Source organism: Biomphalaria glabrata, chromosome 2 (assembly GCF_947242115.1).
Source record: "Biomphalaria glabrata chromosome 2, xgBioGlab47.1, whole genome shotgun sequence".
NCBI lineage: Eukaryota > Metazoa > Mollusca > Gastropoda > Planorbidae > Biomphalaria > Biomphalaria glabrata.
In genome coordinates, this window is record NC_074712.1 from 56,438,731 (window position 1) to 56,465,967 (window position 27,237).

General features: G+C 36.2%; 1 protein-coding gene across 4 annotated transcripts; it reads right to left on the minus strand.

Annotated features, from left to right (window-relative positions):
• Positions 1–1,236: 1,236 nt before the first annotated feature.
• On the minus strand, positions 1,237–27,237 carry LOC106076348 (sodium/hydrogen exchanger 9B2-like). 4 transcript variants are annotated; one of them, XM_056021549.1, is made up of 10 exons: positions 27,130–27,237; positions 18,321–18,528; positions 13,557–13,995; positions 12,475–12,657; positions 11,116–11,291; positions 10,122–10,228; positions 9,360–9,527; positions 8,458–8,566; positions 4,368–4,579; positions 1,237–1,926 (listed from the first exon to the last, which is right to left on the minus strand). In XM_056021549.1, exons 2-10 carry the CDS (start codon positions 18,514–18,516, stop codon positions 1,723–1,725), a joined length of 1,794 nt encoding a protein of 597 aa, XP_055877524.1. In that variant the 5' UTR covers positions 18,517–18,528; positions 27,130–27,237; the 3' UTR covers positions 1,237–1,722. The 4 variants fall into 4 exon arrangements, with proteins under 4 accessions (XP_055877524.1, XP_055877525.1, XP_055877523.1 ...); XM_056021550.1 differs by lacking the exon at positions 27,130–27,237 and adding an exon at positions 25,237–25,396; XM_056021548.1 differs by lacking the exon at positions 27,130–27,237 and adding an exon at positions 20,387–20,442.

A 27,237-nucleotide genomic window follows, 5' to 3' on the forward strand; every position in this document is an offset into this window, starting at 1 on the left:
TTTTCTTTTTATTACTTTCTCTTTTGATTTTTCTTTTTATTACTTTCTCTTTTGACTTTGTCTTTTTATTACTTTCTCTTTTGACTTTTGTCTTTTTATTACTTTCTCTTTTGACTTTTGTCTTTTTATTACTTTCTCTTTTGACATTTGTCTTTTTATTACTTTCTCTTTTGACTTTTGTCTTTTTATTACTTTCTCTTTTGACTTTTGTCTTTTTATTACTTTCTCTTTTGACTTTGTCTTTTTATTACTTTCTCTTTTGATTTTTTTCTTTTTATTACTTTCTCTTTTGATTTTTCTTTTTATTACTTTCTCTTTTGACTTTGTCTTTTTATTACTTTCTCTTTTGACTTTTGTCTTTTTATTACTTTCTCTTTTGACTTTTGTCTTTTTATTACTTTCTCTTTTGACTTTGTCTTTTTATTACTTTCTCTTTTGATTTTTTCTTTTTATTACTTTCTCTTTTGACTTTTGTCTTTTTATTACTTTCTCTTTTGACTTTGTCTTTTTATTACTTTCTCTTTTGACTTTTGTCTTTTTATTACTTTCTCTTTTGACTTTGTCTTTTATTACTTTCTCTTTTGACTTTGTCTTTATTTTTTCAATACATACTTCTCCTGCCTAGCATTACGCACATGTCAGTAAATATTTAGTTGAATTGACACAATAAGTAGCTAAAAACTTTTACCAAAGTGTACAAGATGTGTAGATGTGTATAAAGTTCTCAGATCTCCATCTATTTACTAGATATCCATTTAGCACACTCTGTCAAATTTTTACCTATCATGGACTCCACTGACTACAAAAAACTATTTTTTTTTAAATTACTTGCACACCTGTTTTAACTTTCAGCATAGTAACAGAAAAAATCGTGTGTTTGGTCAAACTGTCTATATCATATCGAACCGAAATTTTGTGTTGTGCGTATACTGCATGACAACAGGTTTGGTTAAAATTCCTGAAAGGTCACTTCATTAATTAGCAAGGTTATTAGAGGCCACCAAAAGGGAAACAGACGCTATTAGTTTGGATTACGGGCGACCATTGAGATTCAGGCTGAATTTGGCCTTAGCAGTGGGCGGGGCCATGGATGAGTGTCATATAAGGGCCACGAATATTTGTGCGATGGCCTGACGATGCAACTCTCCCCTAAGAAGAATAAGCAAGCAAAATATTTTTTTTTAAATCTTAAAAAAAAGATTATCCAACTGAAAGAACTCCGCACTTACAACTATATCTCGTAATAATATAGAAGTTGTTTCCTTTATTTGACACCAAAACAAAATAATAAATAACAATAATTTATTGACTAATTAATTAATTATTTACTTGATCCATGTCTTGTCTATGCCAAAAAATACTTGTGCAAGTTTCAACTTGATCCGAAATGGGTGTGGGAGAAATAACATGTACAAACCTTGTACCAGACAGACTGAGTGAATTTATATAAGCTTTTTTTCTATATCAACTACTTGTACATAAAGTAGACATTTATTGTATTTATATTTCATCTAACTTTTATGTAGTCTATTTTTTATACGTATGGTGACATTTTTAAAGCTGTTACTACCATTGGCTTTTTTGCAGTCAGTCTTCAGTGTACTATCTAACTGCTGGGCGCACCAGATTCGGCCCGTGTACCATAGGTTGCCGACCTTTTAAGTTACTTCGGGTCAGTCTACATAAGAAAGGTATGTGTTGTAGACAGCCTGTTGTTTGAACTCAGAGACGGGTGTAAATTGATTCATGTCCTTCAAACGCCTCATTCACGTGACCTAATTCTGTTTGCGATTGTTCTTGAGACTCTTTTTGTATGTCTCCATGGAGATCTTCTGTTTTATGCAGAAGTCTTGGTCCCAGCAAGGCAATCAAAGCTGACCCCAGAGGAGCTGCTATCAGAATGGCGAGTACTGCTTGGTTCAATATCTACAGGAAGAAACAGATTAGAGTCGTCAATAAGAACTTAATGTAAACATACATAAAACCAGACCCCAGCCCCGCCGCACAAAATATTTTGGCCCTTCAGACTTCCCTAACCCTCACCCCACATGCAAAAAACATGGGATTCTCCCCACCCTCTCTCCTTTTGTTGGGGTCCAATACTAAAGATCTATTTGTAAACCCCGCCCCCCAAAGGACCTGCAGGAACAAACAACATATGCCTACTGGATATATTTAGAAAGGCATTGGAATCCAACGTATTGACATTTTTTCTTTACAAACGTCGAATAATGGATTTGCATTGGAAGCATGTAAATAGTTCTTCTCGAGGTCATCCATAAATATGGGACAAACGTGACTCGGCATCGATGGCTGAAAGAAACTGCATACCGTGATCACCAATGAAGAAACCCTCTGCCGAACGAACACAAGCCCCCCCCCCCCCCCCCCCCCCCGCGCGGGACCATGTCCTTAGAGTCTAAGGCTTAGGCAGAAAGAAACATGATTCCCAAAGACAGATAGGGCATGAGCTGAAAAGAGGAAAGTGAAAACAGAGCCGTCCACGTCTAACCTGCTGTTGCACCTTCTTGGAAGACCTAAAAGTCGAGGGCAACAAATGGGATCTCTGTGGAGTGAGCTGAGACCAATCTTCAAAGAAGGCCTGAAAACTGGCCTGCATCGTCGCAACCGCCGCGACCAATAGCTCGTTGCCACGTCACAAGTCTGTTTGATGCGGCAATGAGCTAGTGGCCTCCAATGCCCACAAGTTGCGACGTTGCAAGTCAGTGTTAAGGCCTTCTATAGCTAATGGTCTCGAGTATGAATGTTGCTCTTAGATCTAAGTAAGAATCAACTTAATTGAGCCATTATTCTTTTTGAATAACTTTGTGCATATCTGAACAAATGTTTTATGTACAGAGAGGATTGGAACGTAAAACGAATTAGTCTAGTTTTGTCCATTTCTAGAGATATAATTGCTTTCTTTATCAACTATACAATGAAAAGTCCAAAAAATACAATGTAGGGCCAATTACTTCTTATATCATTAGACTGTAATGGGTGTCAGACTTTAGTTGGGGAAAGTAAATGCGGTTGGTCGCTGTGCTGGTCACATGACACCCTGCTCGTTAATTGTTGGAGAAAGAAACAAAGAAACTTGACACCATCTGCCCTGTGGATCGCAAGGTCTGAAAGGGGAGCTGTACTAATGCGGCCAGTTAACACGAGTGTCGGACATTTATTTGCCCCCCCCCCTCCCAGCCGGACATCGCTGTTCTTAGCTGTTTGTGTATAAGGTATTCGAGACAACACAAAATTATCTTATGTTAAAAAATATTTCTTAAAACTAAAATATCATCCATCTTCATTTTCCGCCACGCTTTTTAAATCGATGTAGGGTCATTTCTTATCGGCTTCGTTAACCGAATTTGACATTAGAAAAACAAGTTTGCATTCACTTAGTTATGTAATGCAATAAATAAAAGCCTGTCCTACAGCACAGATAAACTTCCACCAGCGGTCTATAATCCTGTCGCTAACTTACAGCTTATGGCATTTGTATCCACAGGATGCACGAGTATGAACCCTTGTTAATGGACACCTCACTCAATAGTCGACGGACCGATCAAGCGTAACTATGTGACAGCGTACGAAAAGGTTGTGTTTCCTGACATATGATGGTCTTAGTCTCTTATCCTACTAGATGTAATTATCTACGCTCAAAGCGGAAGATCGCTCAGTACGTGACAAACATCTATTCAAGGGAATCCTTTAAGAAACTCGGATCTACTTGTCTGTTTAGTCTATCGAGAAATAGCCATTGAAAACAACACTGAAGCAATGTAAATGAAAATACCAAGCTATTGATTCAGGATTCATATGAATTGGTGTTTTATTAATTAGGCAAACAGTAATCTCCTTTTCCTTTACAGTTTGATTTTTTAAGATCCTGTGGACATCATTTATCTTATCTTATTAAATACGGACGTTACTTTAAAATAGAAGATGATTACGTCCAGAAAACACAGCAACATAACAAAAAAAAAAAAGCGGTATGGGGAAACAGTGCACCTTAAGAGCATAGAACGTGTTACCATGTGAATTAATGAGTTAGGAGAGTTTAAGTCGTTAATTAACATGCACGACTAGATTAACACGTGGCCGTAAGCGGCCGCGCATTATCAAAAAGAACGTCTGCTAATTATAAGAGTGGAAGAATGAGCAAATCTATTCAGCTTTTCTTATTCTGCATACTGTAATAAATATCTTAATACTAGGTTATAGAAATGCAGTTTGATAACTTCTAGCTTTATATTTTTTTTAAATCTTCTTGTCTATGTATATCTTGTGGTTTGTTTCTAGAGGATGTTTTGACAACTTTTTCCCGACAATTTTCTCACTATATTTTAGGTAAAGAGTTGTCGAACCTTTTTCCCAAGGGGAATGAACTGCTGGGCTCCCTTCTCCACGGCAGTGTCGTAAGCGACTGCACCAATGGCTGCCTGAACAGTCGCTTTGGGAATCCAGGCAATGGAGACAAACAGCCGCTCCTTCTTATTCAGGTCAGTGTAACATGTGGTGAGGCTGGCCGTGACAACTCGCACAAAGAGTCCAGCAAACAAGATTCCAATCGCGATACCTAAGAGTTGAGGGTAAAGATTTAAATATACAATAGTGGCATGGATTCTACTAGAGTTTGTAAGTTGTTATTTGTTTTTTGTTGTTTTTTTTAGGTAGCAGAACATTTTTATTAGATTTAGTAGCATACATTTGTCAGACATATAGATCAGTTATATTATTGGTGAATCATTATGGAATATTATATAGACTTTTTGACGCTAATACTTAAACACATAGTATATGTTCTATTGGAGGCGCGGTGGGTGAGCCGTAAAGCGCTTGGTTTCCAAACCGAGGGTCCTAGGTTCGAATCCTGGTGAAGACTGTGCACGGTCTAATGGATACTTGACGTTAGTTGTGGGAAAAGTAATAGCGGATGGTCGTTGTGCTGACAAACTGACAGCCTCGTAAACCTGGTCCACAGAAACAGATGACCCTTTTTTATGTAGTTTATTCAGATTATGCTTTCATTTACACTAACACACAAGACAAACAGGTTAACACATCCACGTCCAGACCATATACTACTGTTGAGCAGCCAAGGTTATTGAGAAGTTTTATATAGTTCATGATCAAATACACTGTTCATTGTAATATACACGCTGGAGTTCATCAATTATAAAGTCGTAGTCGCAGATATAGGAGCACAAGCGAGTGGTCAAAACAAGATTAGTTTTTCATGTTCATTACAAAGAGCGAAGGTCCGAAATTGTTGAGAGTTAAAGATTTTACTGGTGTGTTTACCAGCTGACAGATCAGCTTGAATACCTATTGTTCTGATGTTTTTATGTCCAACACTATATACTTATTATGTAGACTATGACTACAAACATGTCTGGTCTGGCGACAATTGTCCCCTAATGAAACCCCGGGGCAACTTGTCTTCACCAGTTGACACCGAGAGTTCTGTTATAGTTAGAATCACCACAGACTGAAAAGATAAAATCTAATATCTGTGAGTATTATGAGTAATCATTTTTTTTTAGAAATAGGCCAAGAACAAACAAAGCTCCATTTGGTCGAGGGTTCAAATCCTGCCCGCTCCCATCCCCCGTCGTCCTGCGGGAGGTTTGGCCTAGGAAGTAAACTATCTTCAACTCTGAAGGAACATCCGAAACATGTAAAACATTTTACAAAACAAAACAAACAATAGACAAGTTTAGATTCAAATAGTTGCCACAGCTTCTAACAAGTCTCTGACAGTATTTTTAACATTTAGAAATAATGGACATTTCAAATATATATGCTTCTCGTTATCAGCATTTTTAAAATGACATAATTTACATTCATGGACATTTGCCTGTTTTTTTTTACTATAGGGGTCATTCCAAAGATACGTCTATAAGATAAGATATTTCTCTAGCTTTTGGTGTAGGTGTTTGAATGTGTCTATGGATTATTTCACCCCAAGAACTCTCCGCCACTTAATCCTATTGACTAGGTTTCCTTGTAACAGCTTTTTACGTATTGTGTATGATTCTTTGGTTTTGTTGTGTATTAAATGTTCATTACCAGGTGAGATTCTTGAGATAGATCTGTAAAATGGATGAGTGAATGTACCAAAATAGTGAGGAGTGTCATTATGTATTGGAAGAAGACTACTTAATCTTAAACCATAATAGTAAATTGTCAAGGGAAAGCTGGTTGGGTTCCTAACTACTTGACCTACAAATTTTAGCCTTAGCGAATGTATTTTTGTTTTAACATCTTGTAAGTCTATCCCCCCCCGCCCCCATCCTCTTTGTTTTGAATGAGTGTAGTGTGCTTAATGCTCCTAATAGTGTTTTTAAATATAAAGCTTCTAATTAATTTGTTCAGCTTTTCTATGAATTTGGGTGGTGGCTCTGTAATGTTAGCTAAATAGACAATCTGTGGAATGACCAAACTATTTATCAATATTGCTCTACCAAATATTGTAGAACCTTTGTGCTGATACAGTTTAATCAAGTTTGAGGCTTTGACAAAAATATTCTCCCACTGTTCTTTACAATAGAACAAAGGTCTACAAAGTATAGACAATATAAAAAATCTTGATGTTATCTTCAATTTTGAAAGTGCTATTCTCTTTGAATTTCCATTTCCCTAGTCCCATTACAGAGGATTTATTTATATTTATTTTTGAACCACTAGCTTCCCCGAAAAATGTAAATTTCTTTAGTATATTTCCAATATCTTGTTTTGAAGAAGGAAAAAAAAGGTTGTATTATCCGCATTGGGGTTTTACTTTTTGACCTTTATTTTCCAGTTGAAAATATACTTTATTCATCGAAACGACAGACTTTAAGATATAATGCTTAAAATTTGACAAAATAGCTTTTAAATAGGTCTAAAAGTCAATGTATAATTAGACACGAACACATGCTCAAGTGACAATTCTATTCTATTAAGTTATTGTTTCTAAGTGTATTTTATTTCTAAAACAGTTATTGAACATTTTAACTATTATGATGCATAAGGAGAAAAAAGTCGAGTTCCCATTTCAGACTATGCTGTATATAGTACAGATGATGTAAGATTAACGAGGGTGTCATGTGGCCAGAACAACAACCAACAGACTTCACTTTTCCCCAACAAAAGTCAGTACCGATTAAAGCTGGGTGGACTCAGAAGCGCCCCAAAGATCCCGAAATTAAAAATCTTCAGCAGGATTCGAGTCCTGGGCACTCCGGTTATAAAAGCCAAGCATATAAACACCGCGTATGTAAATTTCTGGAACCACAAGATTTCTGGAAATATTTCAGTTATGTGCTTGAGACTAAGAGGTATAATGGTGCAAACCACCGGACATTTGCTAATAATCTTCTCAATTGACATTAATACATGTAACGGTAGTCTGGGGGAAGGGTTAGTGGCTGCTTCATTTTCATAGTATTGTTATAACCCCGCCATGCACATCGCCATCCAAGATAGTGCAGAAGGTGCGCACTGTTAGAGACTAGACAGAGAAGGTGCGCACTGTTAGAGACTAGACAGAGAAGGTGCGCACTGTTAGAGACTAGACTGAGAAGGTGCGCACTGTAAGTGACTAGACTGAGAAGGTGCGCAGTGTTAGAGACTAGACTGAGAAGGTGCGCACTGTTAGAGAATAGACTGAGAAGGTGCCCACTGTTAGAGACTAGACTGAGAAGGTGCGCACTGTTAGAGACTAGACTGAGAAGGTGCGCACTATTAGAGACTAGACAGAGAAGGTGCACACTGTTAGAGACTAGACTGAGAAGGTGCGCACTGTTAGAGACTAGACTGAGAAGGTGCGCACTGTTAGAGACTAGACTGAGAAGGTGCGCACTGTTAGAAACTAGACTGAAAAGGTGCGCACTATTAGAGACTAGACTGAAAAGGTGCGCACTATTAGAGACTAGACTGAGAAGGTGCGCACTATTAGAGACTAGACTGAGAATGTGCACACTGTTAGAGACTAGACTGAGAAGGTGCGCACTATTAGAGACTAGACTGAGAAGGTGCGCACTATTAGAGACTAGACTGAGAATGTGCACACTGTTAGAGACTAGACTGAGAAGGTGCGCACTGTTAGAGACTAGACTGAAAAGGTGCGCACTATTAGAGACTAGACTGAGAAGGTGCGCACTGTTAGAGACTAGACTGAGAAGGTGCACACTGTTATAGACTAGACTGAGAAGGTGCACACTGTTAGAGAATGGACTGAGAAGGTGCACACTGTTAGAGACTAGACTGAGAAGGATGTTGACATTAGAAGGAAGAGAATAAGTTCCGCCCAAGTCTAGAGCTGATAAAGAGGCTGTGTTCAAAGCAGATGTTGTTCTATGTATTTTTGATGTCTCCATGTGAATACACATCTATATCGTTGAGTCGTCTCTCCTATAAGTTATTACAATATTATATCTCAATAAAAGAAATGACTGCATAGGTTACAATTACCCACACTCCCGATTTCCAAAGATGAAAAATCGACTGCTGCACCAATCAAACTAAACAGGAGCGGCATAAACAACATCCACAACACAGCAGCCACATCTTCAACGGGGTTCTGGTTAGAAATACAAAAATAACGATAAGTAAAATACGTGTCGTCTGCTATAGTTTCAAGGTCATTTTTTTTTAGTTAATTGTCAGAGTAGGGGGCTAAAGATTCCTAGGTTGTTTGACATGATATAAAGAAGCTTCACTCTCTGATTATTTTGATTTAAGAGATGAATGGACACACGAGAGAATTAAATTAAAATATCAATAATAAAACATAGAAATATTTATAAGTAGCAGGATGGTGACACAGTGGCGTAGCAAGGGTGGGGGGGGGATTTGAAAATCCCACCAGGCCTCCACTTGAGAGGAGCCGCTAAATGCGTGTCTCAAATTTGTTTTTACATTAAAAATTACGCCATTTTCTCATGTCATGATGAGGAATGTCAAAATGCAGGTGCCCTTAAAGAGGTCAAGCCCCGCCCCCTCCCCACGCCCCCAAATCCCTAGCTAAGCCACTATTGTGACATGGGCCGGTAGACTAAGAGTGAACTCTCCCACATCGTCGTAGAGAACCTTTGCTCTTCAACTAGCATAGGAGGCAGTGAAACATCTTATAGATCTACTACTGAATTGATTTTCAATGCAATTACAGAAAAGCATCGTAAATACTAATATATGCTTGGAACTACAAAATAAATATATAATGCTACAGACATTGCATAATAAAAACGATCTTTTAGGCATAACAAAGAATGTACAAACTTAAATACAGAACACAAAGTGCCATCTTTAAAACAACACAAAATAATTCCACCTCTAAGCCGAAAAATGAAAAATAAAACATTGCAATCTCTTACTTTGGTCTTTTTCTCTTGATAATCTTTTCTCCACCCATGGGCGGCAACAAAGGACACTGTTATACAACCAAGTGGGCCGCTTCCTGACCAGTCTAATATTTTACTTCCAAATATGGCCAACAAGGCCGCACCAATCAACAAGGCCGATCTGAACAAGACCAAATTTTTCTAGTGAATAAAATGAATGCGAAAAACTTTATAGATGTACACAAGTTTGTTTGACTATTCTAGAACTCTGTAATATACAGTGGCGTAGCTAGGGTGGGGGGAATAGGGTGAATTCGAAAATCTTCCCGGCCCCCACTGGAGGGGTCCATAAGAGAGTGTTTTTTACATTAGAAAGGCCAAGCCCCTATCACGGCTCCCTAACAAATAGACAATTCCTAGCTACGCCCCTGGTAATAAAGATAATCTAATTAACGTCTATTATAAAATCTCATCTCAATGTGTACTTAGTGTACTTTCTTCATTTTATAAAATGGCTTATTTATAAAGTATCGTTCATGTTATATCATGCTCAGTGTACAGTGGTCCGATCTTTTTTGTCTGGGAGAAGGTTTCCGCGCTGCCTTTTGGCAAACACAACTGAGATCGAGTCCGAGATTCAAACTCGACCCTCCTCGACTCAGCCACTCAGCCACACATCAGACTCTAAACGTAAAGGTTCCAACCTGTGTTAGAAGTCGAGATTCAAGAAAAACTAAGCTATCCTATAATCATATTTCATATAGTTTTAATTTGGACGTTAAAAGTCAAACTTACACTGTGTCTCTGTGGTATATACCATAATAAGAGTCCAACAACAACACCATAAGACACTCCAACGACAGCCTCCAGTGGTCCTTTGATTATGCCCCATACTAAATTGTCTAAGAGAAATAGATATGTTTTAGTTGACAAGTATAACAAAAAAAAAAATATTCTAACCTTATTATGTAACACTAATTTAGTTTTGAAGCCAAAACATGAGGCTAAATGAACTCAACTGCAATGCACATTTCCATAGACCAAGTTCAGATCACATGAAAGCTAATATTTATCTTTTGTGTTCTGTTTATTTATAGGGGTAAACTGCCATATATGTCAGTTGCTGGCTCCTTCATTTGTTTCTGACACTTTAAACGAATACAAATTTGCAATCGATTTATTTTTTTCCCCATTTTTAACGATGTATTAAACAATTACGGATACAGAATTTCAAGAGATAGACTATATGGGTTTTTTTACAAAGCTTTTATCAACTCGCTCTGTCTGTTTGTCTGTCTGTGTGCATGTATGTTAGGCCAAAAGTCTGTACATGTTATTTCTCCCACACCCAATCTCGGATGAAGCTGAAATTTTGCACAATTATTTCTTTTACCTGACAACACAAGAATCAATAAGAAAACTTAACTAATTAGTAAATTTAATATTGGTAATTAATTATTTTTTTTAGCATCTTGAACAAGGGAAAAAATAGTACTTGACTTACAAGGTGGTACAGGCTGAATAAGCCCCCTTCATAGATTGTCGTTTGAGACTTGTTACAAGTTTAATAATATGACTGATCCAAACTAATTTATACACTTAATATAAGCTTTGTTTGTTTTTTTAAGTGTTTTTTTTTTGTTGTTGTTGTTTTGTATTTTGCTTGTTGAGTATTATAATTATTCTTACTTTCTACAACATCAAACACAAAACGAAACGCTTTACGTCTATTTACATTTGACATATTTGTTATAATTAAAATATTATTATAACTAAAAGAGTTGTCTACCTTGAGTAAATGCTAAGTCTAACAGAACTCCGAAGCCTGTGACAGCTAGAACAGAGTCCAGGGAGCAAGCTGCAATGATCAACGTTGGGATTCCTTTATTTAGGCCATAGCCTCGCTCTGATAAGTTTAACATCAAGGGAACAACTACGGCAGGGGATACCACCGCCATTACAAATCTGTAGTAATACACACATGAAAATAAAGAATGCAGGATGTAGTATAGTCCTTGTTAGTCTGGGTGAATGTTACTATCAAATTTAATTTTTACTTAAATTATAAATTGGAATATTTTCCTGTCTTTCAAAATATAACTAGTGTTATAGGTTTAGAATAAGGGTAACGTGATAGGGAAAGTGACGAGACTATAAATAGACTATTTTAGACGGAACTAGGGAATGATGGGATATTAACAAAATAAGGAATTATGGGAAGATGACAGTGAAGTAACGAACTCACACTTTTAGCAAGCAAGATGTTTGTTTTATTTTAGAACTGTGACATTAGAACTGTGCCCCATTATTGTTTATCAAATATTATTTCTCAAGTTTATAAAGTCTTATCAAGTTATTCATAGACTTTAATATATGTTGTGTGGTTTGAATCGAACTCCATTTAGTGATTTACATAAAATATCTAGATCTACATATTCAACAAAACACCACATTCAACACTAGGATAGATGGAAGAGATAAACACGGTGTAAGTGTAGACTGAAAAAGGGAGCCAAGAAGCAAAGTTAACAAAATATAATGGATTGTTTCCCTTGCTACGGGATTTTCGCCCTTACCGTTGTATCTCCCCCAAAGTTAATGGTCAATCAATAATTAGGGTTATCAGAGGATCCGTAAAAAAAAAAGGACATATCCTGCTATTTGATACCGTGTCCTATTTGAGTGGCCTAAAAAGTAAAAAGTCCTGGTTTTGCTCCGTTCTTTTCTGCAATGGTATAGATCAAGTATCAAACAATAGGATTCACTGTGTCATATTTGGGTCTAGTTTTTAAAGTTGAAATTGTTGCGTTTTTGTTGTTGTTTTTTTTGTGTGGTCATCCTTCTGTTTTCCTTTGGGCTTACAGTCACCAGGTAACACTAAATAACTTGCCTGTCACAATAAGTAATTCATAAGTATGTTGAGAGGCTCATATAGAACAATGATGTCCAACCATTTTCGACATGGGGGCCATATAGATTTCCAAAACATGTGTCACTGACACCAAGTGGAACCAATTCTCTGATGCTTCATTAAGTATAGTGGGCAGAAATGTGTGTCAGACCAAATAGCACTGTGTCTCGTGCCGGATATGGTACCAGGGCAGTAGGTTGGGAATGTATCTATTGTTAAAAAAAAAAAAAGATTTACCCAAGCATGAACGCCCATGTCCACGGAAAGTCCAGTACAAATCTGGCCAGCAGTCCACATGTTATACATTCTAGTAAACTGGGCCCAAAGGCAAGTCTGAAGACAACCCACGACAGTTTTTTCAAGGCCACAGGATCAAGTCCAAGTCCAGCTCTTGTTAATATCACGCTCAAAGCTATAGATCTGATCAAATGGATACATCATTTAGACATCATTTAGTATGACAGGCAAAACGATAGTCAAAATCAATATCACACTTATAACTATAGATCTGATAAAATTAATACATTATTTAGTCCAGCATCAATAGCTATAGTTCAGTTAATATTACACTCAAAGCTATAGATCTTATCAAGACCGGATATACCGCAGTACAGATAGTGCATCAGCCGAGGGCTTCGCCATCACAGGGGCTTCCACAGCTCCACTGAACTAAAAAGTTTACATTAAAAAGAAATAGGCATGCTACATACAAAAATAAAGAAAATCTTGATAATGCGTGAAAACTAAGTCTAAGTTCATCTCCATTAAAGTCTTCAACGCAGAGTAGAGGCCTTGTTAAACATCTTGCCCTGGGATTGTATTTATATCTTATAGCTTGTACTTATATCTGATAAAATCAATATTATTTAACAGCTCGTTTAAAGTTATAGTCCAGTTATGGTTATAGATCTGATTAAATTGTTATCATTTCAGTTCGGTCAACAACAACAGAGCTAGACAGGCCTTACAGTATAACCCCAAGGACACAAGACGTAGGGGAAGACCAAAGAAAACATGGCGTCGCAGTTTACTAAATGAAGCCGAGAGGACATGAAAGAGCTGGGAAGCCATTAAAAAACTAGCAAGAAACCATTGAGAGTGACGTGTTTTTACTGAGGCCCTATGTTCCATGAGTAACGCAAAGGAAAGATGATGATAATGATAGATTTCGCTAGGAATAAATATGCTACTTCTGTTATATTTATGTGAATGTTTCTGTTGTGTTGTCTGTATATGAGAAAAGAGTCCTTTTAATCACAACAAATTTCCATAAGGATCAATAAAACAGACTTAGTCTTAACAGTGTACTGATTACAAACCTAGCTGTTGACGACCAAGATGATTGTATCTGTTTAGCGACATTGATTCCTTCCACATTCCCTAGAATGGCGCCAACTACGAGCATGCCAACTAGAGGCGGAAGTACTGTGTGTTTCACTATGTAACCAGCACACCAAGCAGCTATGAACATAATTAACATTGGAAACAGGCTGCCTCCAGGCATAACCTCCATTTTGGCGATGGACAGTAGAGTAGCCCACCACATTGCGAAGAGCACAATGACCAGCAAGACTGCTCCAACTTTGCCAGAAGGTGGACAGAGGAAGCCGTGTGCCAATACCCTGAAGCGATTGGCTTTCTCTGGAAGTGGGTGATGAGAAGCCAGCAGATGGCGGGAAAATGATTTCAGATAATCACATCTTGAATGCTTCACTTTGTCTTTGTTTGTACAACTGCAACTAGCCGAAATGTAAACATCTAGGGACAAAAAAAGAACAACAATAAAAATATAGACAACAAAAATAAAACTGCAACGACAATGACTTAAAACTTATATTAAGAAGTGTGTAGCTAAGGATTAAGGCTACAGTCGATGTCCAACCGCTATATGAACTCCTCATCAATTCATCCCAAGAGTCAGCGGACATTAATGTTTGAAATAGATCTAATGGACTTCCAGCATTTAGCACCAGCCAGCCACTCATTATAACATTTAATTATCTGCAGCCACTCATTATAACATTTCACTAGCTTCAGCCACTCATTATAACATTTAATTAGCTGCAGCCACTCATTATAACATTTCACTAGCTTCAGCAACTCATTATAACATTTAATTAGCTGCAGCCACTCATTATAACATTTAATTAGCTGCAGCCACTCATTAAAACATTTCACTAGCTTCAGCCACTCATTATAACATTTAATTAGCTGCAGCCACTCATTATAACATTTCACTAGCTTCAGCAACTCATTATAACATTTAATTAGCTGCAGCCACTCATTATAACATTTAATTAGCTGCAGCCACTCATTATAACATTTAATTAGCTGCAGCCACTTATTATAACATTTAATTAGCTGCAGCCACTCATTATAACATTTAATTAGCTGCAGCCACTAATTATAACATTTAATTAGCTTCAGCCACTCATTATAACATTTAATTAGCTTCAGCCACTCATTATAACATTTAATTAGCTTCAGCCACTCATTATAACATTTAATTAGCTTCAGCCACTCATTATAACATTTAATTAGCTTCAGCCACTCATTATAACATTTAATAAGCTTCAGCCACTCATTATAACATTTAATTAGCTGCAGCCCTCATTATAACATTTAGTTAGCTGCAGCCACTCATTATAACATTTAATTAGCTTCAGCCACTCATTATAACATTTAATTAGCTTCAGCCACTCATTATAACATTTAATTAGCTTCAGCCACTCATTATAACATTTAATTAGCTTCAGCCACTCATTATAACATTTAATTAGCTTCAGCCACTCATTATAACATTTAATTAGTTTCAGCCACTCATTATAACATTTAATTAGCTTCAGCCACTCATTATAACATTTAATAAGCTTCAGCCACTCATTATAACATTTAATTAGCTGCAGCCACTCATTATAACATTTAATTAGCTTCATCCACTCATTATAACATTTAATTAGCTGCAGCCACTCATTATAACATTTAATAAGCTTCAGCCACTCATTATAACATTTAATTAGCTGCAGCCACTCATTATAACATTTAATTAGCTTCAGCCACTCATTATAACATTTAATTAGCTTCAGCCACTCATTTTAACATTTAATTAGCTTCAGCCACTCATTTTAACATTTAATTAGCTTCAGCCACTCATTATAACATTTAATTAGCTTCAGCCACTCATTATAACATTTAATTAGCTGCAGCCACTCATTATAACATTTAATTAGCTTCAGCCACTCATTTTAACATTTAATTAGCTTCAGCCACTCATTATAACATTTAATTAGCTTCAGCCACTCATTTTAACATTTAATTAGCTTCAGCCACTCATTATAACATTTAATTAGCTTCAGCCACTCATTATAACATTTAATTAGCTTCAGCCACTCATTTTAACATTTAATTAGCTTCAGCCACTCATTTTAACATTTAATTAGCTTCAGCCACTCATTATAACATTTAATTAGCTTCAGCCACTCATTATAACATTTAATTAGCTGCAGCCACTCATTATAACATTTAATTAGCTTCAGCCACTCATTATAACATTTAATTAGCTTCAGCCACTCATTTTAACATTTAATTAGCTTCAGCCACTCATTTTAACATTTAATTAGCTTCAGCCACTCATTATAACATTTAATTAGCTTCAGCCACTCATTATAACATTTAATTAGCTGCAGCCACTCATTATAACATTTAATAAGCTTCAGCCACTCATTATAACATTTAATTAGCTGCAGCCACTCATTATAACATTTAATTAGCTTCAGCCACTCATTATAACATTTAATTAGCTTCAGCCACTCATTTTAACATTTAATTAGCTTCAGCCACTCATTTTAACATTTAATTAGCTTCAGCCACTCATTATAACATTTAATTAGCTTCAGCCACTCATTATAACATTTAATTAGCTGCAGCCACTCATTATAACATTTAATTAGCTTCAGCCACTCATTTTAACATTTAATTAGCTTCAGCCACTCATTATAACATTTAATTAGCTTCAGCCACTCATTTTAACATTTAATTAGCTTCAGCCACTCATTATAACATTTAATTAGCTGCAGACAGTAATTATAACATTTAACTAAGCTGCAGACACTCATTATAACATTTAATTAGCTGCAGTAAATCATTATAACATTTAATAAGCTTCAGCCACCATTATAACATTTAATTAGCAGCAGCCACTCATTATAACATTTAACTAGCTGCTGTAATAGAAAATGTTTAATGTAGTAGTGTTTGAAAATGTATAAACTCGTGTTTCTCTGTGTAATCTAGTTAGCTGTTACTTGTTCTATTTGTATTGGAGATATTCGCATTTATGGCTTTAATTACAAATACCTAGCCAACTTGGTCTTACCTTATACTAGACATATGTTACCCGCGACCCGCGGGTCTTTATTTGCGCATTACTTTCGATATAGTCACTGAGAGTGTTTTGTAAACAATTAAACGAAATAATAATGTAATAAGTAAAGCGAATGTGTCAATGTAAAAATTGTGTGAAAGAAGCTATCAAATCAAAATAGCTAATAGGCTTAATTAAATCAATTTTTTTTTCAAATTAAAACATTTGCTTGTAGGCCTATATATATTTGATTAAAATTTGAGATGAATAGACTAAATTTTGTATGTTCATGTGTATAAAGTATAAAGTAGATCTTGAGGTAGACGTAGATCTAAATTATTCTAAATCTACACTAATCTAGAGTTCTGTGCTGCGCATGCGTGAACTTTTTTTCATGAATGAATATAGGCCTATCTCAACACGGCTACGCAGCTTTAGCGAACAGCGAACGAATGTATTAAAAATGCTTTAGAAAAACAAATTTGAATGTTAATTTGATAAAAATATCAAATGAATGGACAATAATTAGTATGTTTATGTGTTAAAGCATAAAACTATCTTTGCGAAAAGAAGTTTTATCATCTTAGAGTTCAGTAAGAGTTTTAGACCTAGGCCTAGGAATAGACTCAGACCTCAGAAGAGAGATGTGTTAATGTGTAACCATTTGGTAATGTCTAATGAAAGAATGTTCGCCAGGAAATCTGTAGATATCAGGAACTAATTTATGTAAAAAATGCTTTTGAATAATCTAGTGGATTGGATTTATATGTATGTTAAACTTAGCTAATATTGATCCTTTCACGTTATTTCTCTTTCGCTACGAAAATAAAATTAGGTTTGCGAAAATGGGTTTACCCGAAGTCGATACATTCTTATCTATTAAAAACGAAAAGAGCGATAGCTTTGTTAAATGATTGGGATTATAAAGTGAACAATTAAACGAAATTATATTTAGTACGCGATTCATGAATGAATATAGATCTAGGCCTATCTCAACTCGGCTTCGCAGCTTTCGTAGGCGAATGTAGCTTTAGAAAACCAAATTTCTGCATATTCTTATAGTTTTGCTAAATGTCCAGGGTAAAAATAAACTGGTATAACTGTGTCTAGCATTTAAATAATATTGTTTTGTTTTGTCTAGACAATAAATGTATGCTGTCTAAATAGCAGTAAATGTTTGTTGTTTAAATGGCATGGAATGGGTTGCCTGAGCCAGCCAGGAAAACCAGTGACATAGCAGAATTTAAGTCATTGGTTAACATGCATGACGCTTAGGACGTAATCATCTTCTTTTTTGAAGTAACGTCTGTATTATATTAGATAAATGCCAGTAATTGTATGTTGTCTAAATGGCAATAAATGTATGTTGCTTAAATGGTAATAAATGTATGTTGTCTAAATGCCAGTAAATGTATGTTGTCTAAATGCCAGTAAATGTATGTTGTCTAAATGCCAGTAATTGTATGTTGTCTAAATGGCAATAAATGTATGTTGCTTAAATGGTAATAAATGTATGTTGTCTAAATGCCAGTAAATGTATGTTGTCTAAATGGCAATAAATGTATGTTGCTTAAATGGTAATAAATGTATGTTGTCTAAATGCCAGTAAATGTATGTTGTCTATCTTCATGTTACATTGCATTAAAATAACTTCAAATAAGTTTTAATTAAAGATTTGACTGCATGTTAGTAGACTGATAGATGTATTAAAAAGTCTGACCTGTATTTGCTGAGTTCAAATCTCCTTTGCTCTGTCCATTTAATTGGCTACTTGAAACAGAATCGAAGTAACTTGGTGATTTACTGTTGGAATCACAGTCCAGAGAATCTGCACTGTAAGGATCAGAGTGGATAGGTGTGTTCACTGTAGACTGTACATCACATTCTTGTTCACTGTCTAGAATAGGGACCATCATTCTCTGTGATGCCTAAATATGAACGAATTGACTCGTTAAGTCTCGTGACACTTTTGTCTTGACTTTTATAGTAGACACGTGACCTTTTTTTAATAGGGTTCAAACTGTGGCGGCGTTATAGAAACGTGAGAGGTTGGCTTCCTGGCCATGTTTAGAGCGTGGTAATAGTTACTATCAGGGGATAGCGGGGGGGGGGCGTTAATTAATGCGATCATATAAATGTAAAATAGAATAAGATGCCATGATGTGTAACTGTGTAACCCTACACTTACATACGTAACACTAAATGAGGGGGACCATAAAAATGTAACATTCAATGATAAGGTCATAGATACAAAACATAATAAGCGTTTAGAAAGATCTATGTTCTGTATCTCTTGTGCACCAATTTAAGAGCTCCCCCTATTTATTCTACTTGTGTAATTGTGTTCTGTTTAATCTCCTGTAAGCATGAAAGATGCGCTGTGCCATTTTAAAAGCAATTAAAAGAAGATACAAAAATAGCTGATTGGATATTTGACCAGCACTTTAATTTTTTGTTTAGTTAGACGAATAGCAAGATAGTGTGCTGTATACACCTCAGAATACAGGAAAACACTTTTGGCTGCGGAGCTAGTTGGTAAGAAAAGAGGTTTCTATTGTCAGCTCACTAACTCAAACGCAAAGAGAAATACAAGAAAGAAATTATCCACCCTTCCAGATAAATTGCTTTTCTACTCCCATGAAATTGACTCAGTAAATATCTACACATATTGCAGCCGCACAGTCTTACACTGTAGTAAATCAGGCCTTGCGTGGGTGCAGGTTCATAACAGAACATTGCAACAAAAGACTTGACAGATTGTTCTAAAAGATATTATCAACATGAAGTCTAAACAAAGAAAACGTGGACAAATTTCTAATCTCATTCTCTGTTTTAATTTGCCACCACCATACGTATAAAAAAAAACAACTGGTGTATTAAAAAAATGTTTCCGAATTTGTGACTTTATATTTTAATGACATTGTTGTCATGTGCTTAAGATATTCTTCAAAAGGGGGATAAGGCATGCGCCAACCACTATCTATATGTCGCAAACGCTGTTTAATATACTGTAAATGAGGGGCGGACTGGGTGTCAAAATTGCGGACCACATATTGTATGCCATATGATTATTCTAGGCATACAATTATATTTGTCCTCGAAAGCATTGTGTAACATATTGCATCGAAAAAATTTCGCTACATGAATAATTAATAAGATGATTTTGAAACTATCTGATAAGCACTATTTCTAGATGAATAAAGTACAACACTGTGAACGGGGAATCTTTGAATTCAAAAGTCCTCAGCTACCATATACATTAACATATAAATGTACTTGACATTCTCTTCAAGTCATTCAAACATTTTGTAATTCTAACCGTAACTGCATTTTAGCGACACCATTTAAGGGACAGATGATGATACAAAATGAATACAAATAGTAATAAATAAATAAATAAAGCACAATATTATGAGTTTTTTATTAATAAAAAAAAAAATATTTAAACAACTTTACATGTAAGAAAAAAAATCCGGTACGGAGAATCGAACTCTGTACCTTTGGTTTGAAAAATACAATGTTCTACGCAAGTGTCACACGACAAACAAGAGTATAGAAATATTCTGTTATTTATACCTACTTTGAATTAAATTTCTTTCTAAAAGATAAATCTACACTTTTTTAATTGAGTATTTTTGTAAATATTGCTTTAAAATGTTGAGCTTTATTTGAATTACATGTTAATGTTGTAAAATATCTTTTGTAAAAAAGAAAAAGTACTTATAATGTGTACACTATATTTGACCTTAAAATTCTAAATTTAGAAATACTATAACAGTTATCTACCTTTGAAAGATTGCCCCTTCGGTTTCTATTTTCGCAGTGCAACGACATAGAGAACTCTATATGTGTTTTAAAAAAAACAAATTGTGCATTTTATTTGATAATAAATGTTTTTTACAGTTAATAGATCGAATTACAAATTATTACTAAAATGCTTTTTAAATTCAACATTACAAAAATTTTGTAACAAAATACTCTTATTTGAAGTATTTATTGTATTGAGATTAAAATTTGGGAAAAAAATTACATTTTTATTGTGAACCAATTTTACTTGTAATATTTTAGTTATATAAATTGAAAAAATTAGAGAATTTTATAGTGCAAACAGGTTAAAATAATTGGTTATTTTGGAAGTACCATCAAATGACCTTTAAATAACAGCAGACTGTAATTCTTAGAAAAAAAAAACGAAGCATACACTCTTCACGGCAGTTGGGAAGTCAATTATTATATTATATTTTGAAATTCGGTATCCTTAGGGCGCCCATAAGTCCAACCAACAGTACCTGGCCTTAGTTAGGGAAAGCAAAGGCACTTGTTCCTTGTTCTGGCCACGTGACACTGATTGTGAACTGTTTGCCAAAGAAACAGATGACCTTAACATCATCCGGCCACCTTACTTTACTCCCAAGGCCATATACTGTTTTCTCAATTACTTGGAAACCTAGTTTGACTGTTGGCATCCTAGAGCTGGCCACACACACACAACAGAACAGTAAGTCCACTTGTTTGAAGGTAACTTAACATCCTTACGTTCAGTAAAACTAATGTTGTCAAGATTATTTCATGTCGCAAAGCGTCTTATGGTGTTGAGTTCATTCCTAAATGCTGTCATCATAGCGTTGGTGAATCTCTAGCGCTTGCGAGAAAACAACAAATTTTACATGTTTTTGCACAGGACTCCAGTCATTGTTGTTTTTTATCTCATTTATTTTCTGCTCCTTCTTTTGTCGATTCTTTTGCATTTTTAATTCCAATCAACACATTTCTACACTGTTCAAAATAATAAGTGTGATTTGTAAAGGACTTCGTAGGGGGGTCAACTTGAGATCATGTAACAACTCCGTTAAAACAATAAGAGCTCGAATGTGACTGGACATGTCATCTACTGGACTTGAAGCGTTGTTCATCTCTAGATAGATTCATCCGGGCATATTCACACCAATGTCGATCGCTAAACGAAGTAAAGGCATTAATCTTGTTGTTTAGCGTTTAGAGTTTATTAGGATTGACGTCTACTAGAAGCACTTGAAGCGACAATGCTTTAGATAGTATTAGACTTTAAAGTGCAAAAGATTTTTTTTTAATCACGACGCTCAAAGTGTTGTATTGAAAGAGAATATTATAAAATCTCAAAACATTTTACTGGCATTCATGCTGCCCTTTCAGTGACCCACCGAGCCAATTGGGTAGCGGCCCAATAGCCCGAACGCCCATACAGCCATTCCGCCCCTGCTGTAAATGTCCAATTGTTTAAGCTCTTTTTAATAGTCTATTTGACTTTCTTTATCATCATTTTTTTTATTTAATTTTGGTGAAACCTTTATAGGTAACAGGATCTGGTGGTCACGTGGTACAGAGCTCTGCTCCCAAATGAGGCTCACCAGTTTGAATCTCGTTTCAATATGTAATTTTTATTCGGGTTTTTTAGGGCGTGTTTCTTATGTTTGCACAGATCAGTGTATATGACACGAAGAGGTCGTTGGGCTAGCCACATGACATTCTCTTTAACAATGGACCTCATTCACCAATCGTAAACAAACAACATTTAGTCACGTGATAATATTGATAAAACAATGAAAAAAAACTGTCAATTGATAGCCATTGTGTATTAAAATTAGATCGTAATTTGTATAGAAGAGATAGAGAATCACGTGGCTAAAGGTTGTTTGTTTACGATTAGGAGCCCACAAAAGACTGGATACATGTGTCGCACGTGCGTGAATGTAAATACGACACTGCTGGGAATTCAGTCATCCGGAAGCAAGTGTCATGGGTAAAAACACCACTGTTCGGGGAGGGGGTGGGGCGAGTCTGCATATGTCGGTGCCCAATACATCTGAAACCTGTCTCGTATGCCCCGCCTGTGTTAATATCCTAGCCCAGACCCCTTTGATCAATATAATTGCCCCTATCGCTACATTGTGATATCTGGTCCAATCCAGTCAGTCAGTGACCTGGTTAGAAGTTGTTGACTTTGAATATCATATGTGATAGAAACATGGGGAAACATAAGTTGTACAGTCATCCACGTGTATAAATTGTGTGAAGTTTGAATTGGATCAGAGAATGGGTGTGGGAGAAATGACGTGTACACACTTTTTATGTTTTTTATTTATTTTCTGGTTTGTCCACATGTGCTAATTTTTGGCGGCTTCAAAAAGAGACAGCTTGCCGCCCAATGGGTAGACCTCCAAAGTCAAAAAGAGAGAAGCCACTACTAGTTTTATAGAGACTGTCTGTCCGTTTGTCCGTCCTTGTATCACGATATGATTTCAAAGACTAAAAGTGCCATTGAAAATCAAAATTTAGCCTTCGCCATATTTAGTAGAGTGCTACGTGTATCTCTATTGTAATTTGTTACAATCCATTCGTCCATCTCTTTGTGTACATGAGAAAAATCTTGCAGCGCTCACCTTTTTCAAACATGCTATAAGAACGACAAGAAGGATCTGAGATCTGATATCGTTGTGATTGCAAGCAGTATGACATTAAATGTTGTTTTTTTTTGTTTGAAAGAATATTGTGGTCATAGTTTGTATTCCTGGTTCCTTATATCCCGCATGGCTGCCTGGTCGTGCGATATGCACCCTGCACTGTCGTTAGTTTGTCTCGATGGTCCTGGGTTCATACTCTGCCCGCCGCCATCCCCCCCTCGTCCTGCGAGAGGTTTGGACTAGGAAGTAGATTATCTTGAACTCTTTAGGAACATCCGAAACATGTCAAACATTTTCACAAACATTTTTACAAACAGTTTAACAAACTCTTTCAAAAGCCAACCCTTTGCTTAGTTTTGTGTACCAATATTTACTACTATAGTTAAGTCACTCTTGACATGTTCAATTGTCACCGCCATAGTCGTCTTGCTGAAGAGGTTGCAACCCGTCTCTTTAACTTGAATGCTTACTGAACTGCAGGGGCCGCCTTTGAGTTAACAGCAGGGGCCGCCTCTGAGTTTGAAGGATGTAAGACAGTGACCGTTTAATTTATGTTCCCACCTCGATCTAGATCAGTGATTCCCAGGGGTCTACGAAGACTTCCAAGGGGACTACGAAAGTTAAAAAGGAAATTGGGGGTCTACGAGATGTGCACGGGGGTCTACGATAAAGAATCTCAATTCAGCATGTCGTGACGTTAATTTTGACAATTGTAATTTTTCATACACACATTTATGATTTGTACCTTAATTAGGAAATCCTTAAAACTTTTAGCCTGCTGATTGAATGAAAAATTGTGTTTTTTTTTATTTAATAACCTTTTTTATATATTTAAATAGTGTAGTTTTATCTTGTTATAACTTTGACAAAAAGAAATGTAGACTGTACAGCGTTAAGTATTTCAAATTGAAGTTCGCCATTACTTCCTAGTCAAACCAGCGACTGTTAATGTGCCTTTTTTTTTTGGATGCTATGAAACCAATTAAGCTGGAGGATCATTTGAGATGATGCCGCCCTCAAAAAAAGATAAAGGTTTGCAAAATGTTCAAACACTCAAAGATAAAGTTCATAAAACACCCACAAAATCTCTCTTTGACCGGACATTGAGAAGATGATGATTAGTGAGCGTTTTACTATGTCTCTTTTCTTATAGTAAAATATTGAAAACCTCACACGATAGGCAAATTATTGATTTTACCAGCAGTTGAAGAAATTGTAAAAACTCTAACACAAACTTATATCATTAAAAGCATTTCATGATTGGGTTTTGTGGCCGGTGTTTTGTTTTGGGCCTCTTGATGAAGAATGCAATTTTGAAGACATGGTCGGCATTCTCTGGTGACACTCCAAAAGGGTTCTGATGTGAAAAATTATAGGTGGTCCTATTGGGATAGTTTATAATAGGTGCCATCTTTCTTGTATATCGAATGAGAGCTTCCTTCAGATTATGTGGATAATTACATCCTAGCCCAAACCTCCCGACGGGAGATGCGAGCAGGCAAGGTGACCACCGAAAGTCAGTCCAGTTATCATGAGTTGGATTTTTTGAAGAGTTCCCTAAATTCTTGAGCTCTGTTGAAATATAGTCAATATTTCTTTCTTCTTAAGTAAGTCTTTGCAAACGATATATTTCTGCAAACAACATATTTCTCTAGACAGCTGGCTGAGTCAACCTTGTCTGGTAATGATGTATTTTTTATTCAAATTATTATGACTCAAGAAATCTACGAAAAACTTCTCTTTGTGAAAACTTTTACTATGATACTTAAGGCACATTAATATTTAATATATATATGAAATATTATCTCCGTAGCAATAGATGGTGAGCTTGCAAACCTTTAAAAACAAAAGGTTTCCAGTGTGTTTAGTGATTGTATGCTATAGGCTACGTATTAACTGTTATATAATGGGTTTAAATTTGAATTTTGTTAATTAATTTATTTTAAAAAATTAATTCAACTTAAAATAAAGTTTTAAATTACTTTTACCCTCCTCGTGTCACTGGTTAGATATTATTTTAAACAAAATGTGTAATTTGAAATTGATGAATTTTCAAAAATTTAATATAACTTAAGCAGGGGGTCTACGGAAAACCAAGAAAACACGGCAAAGGGGTCTACGAGACAAAAAAGTTTGGGAACCACTGATCTAGATCTAAATCTTAAATCTACACGACAGCTTCGCAGGTTGACTTACCGATTAGGTCGGTGGCCTCAAGTCACGCAGGTGGACTGTCGTTGATAGCGTGCGACAGGTTACGTCGCATTCTTGACAAATCAGGCGAACACAGAGCGGCGAACACAGGCGAACACAGAGCAGGCGAACACACAGCAGGCGAACACACAGCAAACGAAGGTTTTCGTAAGAAACGAATTGCAAGATTGCCAAGAAACAAATACATCTTGTAGGTTTAGTCGACTTTCTGTCACAGACACTTCTCTCCCCCCCCCCACACACACACATACATACATACAAACACTATCACTGTCTTTTACACTCTCTTTCATCTGTACCTGTACAAACATTATCTCTTTCTCTCTCTCTCTCTCTCTCTGTTTCTCTATCTGTCTCTATTTGTCTGTCTCTCTTTGTCTGTCTGTCTGTCTCTCTCTCTCTCTCTCTCATTTGATAATCAGTTTTCTGTAGTAAATAAATGGAGTGCATTTTTTGCAATAATCAAAACTCCTTTAGACTTTAAACCAAAGAGAAAGGCTTCTTGCTTGAGGCCTTCTATGAGAGATTGCCCCTTAACAAAGCCATCAAATAGATGAGTATTCAATAACGTCAGGCAAGGATCACACTGAACCATGTCAGTTCATTAAATACATTTGAAATTTAACAATGTAATAATAATATTATCAGTCCGACTCTCTGTCTCTCTTTCTCTCTCTCTCACCCTCTCCCTCTCTCTCTTTCTCATCTTACTTGCTTCCCTTACAGCAAGTTTTGATCTAAGCGACCATATCTTTGGGCACCCACTTTCTTAAAGTGCCCCAAACAAATTGTTCAACTGTACTATCGCTCTATAAAAGCAAGAAAGAAAATATTATAGTTTAATAGAATTCCTTACTCTTTAGAACTCCACCGAATTCCACCCACTGAACAGGCTGCAAGCTTTCATCAAGCCCTGGCTATAATACAAAAAACAGAAATGGAAAAGTGGTTTGAGTGCTGGGACAAGTCCCAAAAATCCCGTGGAGTCTGGGAGCGCATGAGGCGCCCTGACCGCACTTTCCCGTGGTGGAGGCTGTCCAGGCCTGAGCAAGATATTATAGCACAGTGCAGGACAGGCCACTGTCCTGTTGGCTCATATTTCTCGCGGCTAAGGCCAAATTTGATTCACGGTGCCCCCGCTGCGGGGAAGAAGAGGAAACCGTGCCTCATATTCTGTTTGACTGCCCCAGACTTGCTGATCTCCGTCTCGACAGGTCTGGGAAACCCAAAATTCTCGACCTGTATGGCGACATTTATACACTACGCAAGACAACAGGGTTTCTGTCCAGGGCTTTTGCAAGAGAGGATTTGAGCCTCTCAAGCCCTCACTCTAATGGAGTTTGATGATGATCTCTTTAGAACTTTGTAAGTTGTGCATTTAGAAGAACTGTCTTTTGATTTATAGAGCGTAAATTAGTTTTTTTTTTAATAATTTGTTTAAAATGATAATACTAAGAGATCAACCTATAAAATAGATTGTGTAAACTTATCAATGTTATAGCCAGATAATGTAGATTGACCAATGTTTAAACAGATAACAGAAAATGCTCAGTGTTTTAAACTTTGAAGAAGTTGTATCTTTAAAAAGAAAAAAAGAGAGGCAAAAAGTACTGAAATTAGATTTATTTTTTGGGTAACAAAATTCTAACAAAAATACCTTTTTTTCTTCACTATTTCATCAACTCAGTTTGAGCAGACGATATTCCCTTCAGAAACTCTGTTTGAGCAGACGATATTCCCTTCAGAAACTCAGTTTGAGCAGACGATATTCCCTTCAGAAACTCAGTTTGAGCAGACGATATTCCCTTCAGAAACTCAGGTTGACAAGAAAATATTCACAAAACACAGAATTTAAAAGTTTAAAACAAAGCAAACCTGTGATAGCGAAAGGTGACACACCGAGGCCCAAGGTTGTAGACCGAAGTCTGACACTTACCGGTCAGACGAAAGACAAATTGTTTCTGACGTGAAACAACAAGGAAA

What these genes read in the sequence shown, in the direction of transcription:
- LOC106076348 (XM_056021548.1), bottom strand. Translation starts at nt 20,434, where the DNA reads ATGTCGTTGCACTGCGAAAATAGAAACCGAAGGGGCAATCTTTCAAAG. An exon ending in GAAGGGGCAATCTTTCAAAG is followed by an intron (nt 18,529 to 20,386) that starts GTAGATAACTGT and finishes GTTCATATTTAG; the next exon opens with GCATCACAGAGAATGATGGT. An exon ending in TCTTGGTCGTCAACAGCTAG is followed by an intron (nt 12,658 to 13,556) that starts GTTTGTAATCAG and finishes CCATTTGATCAG; the next exon opens with ATCTATAGCTTTGAGCGTGA.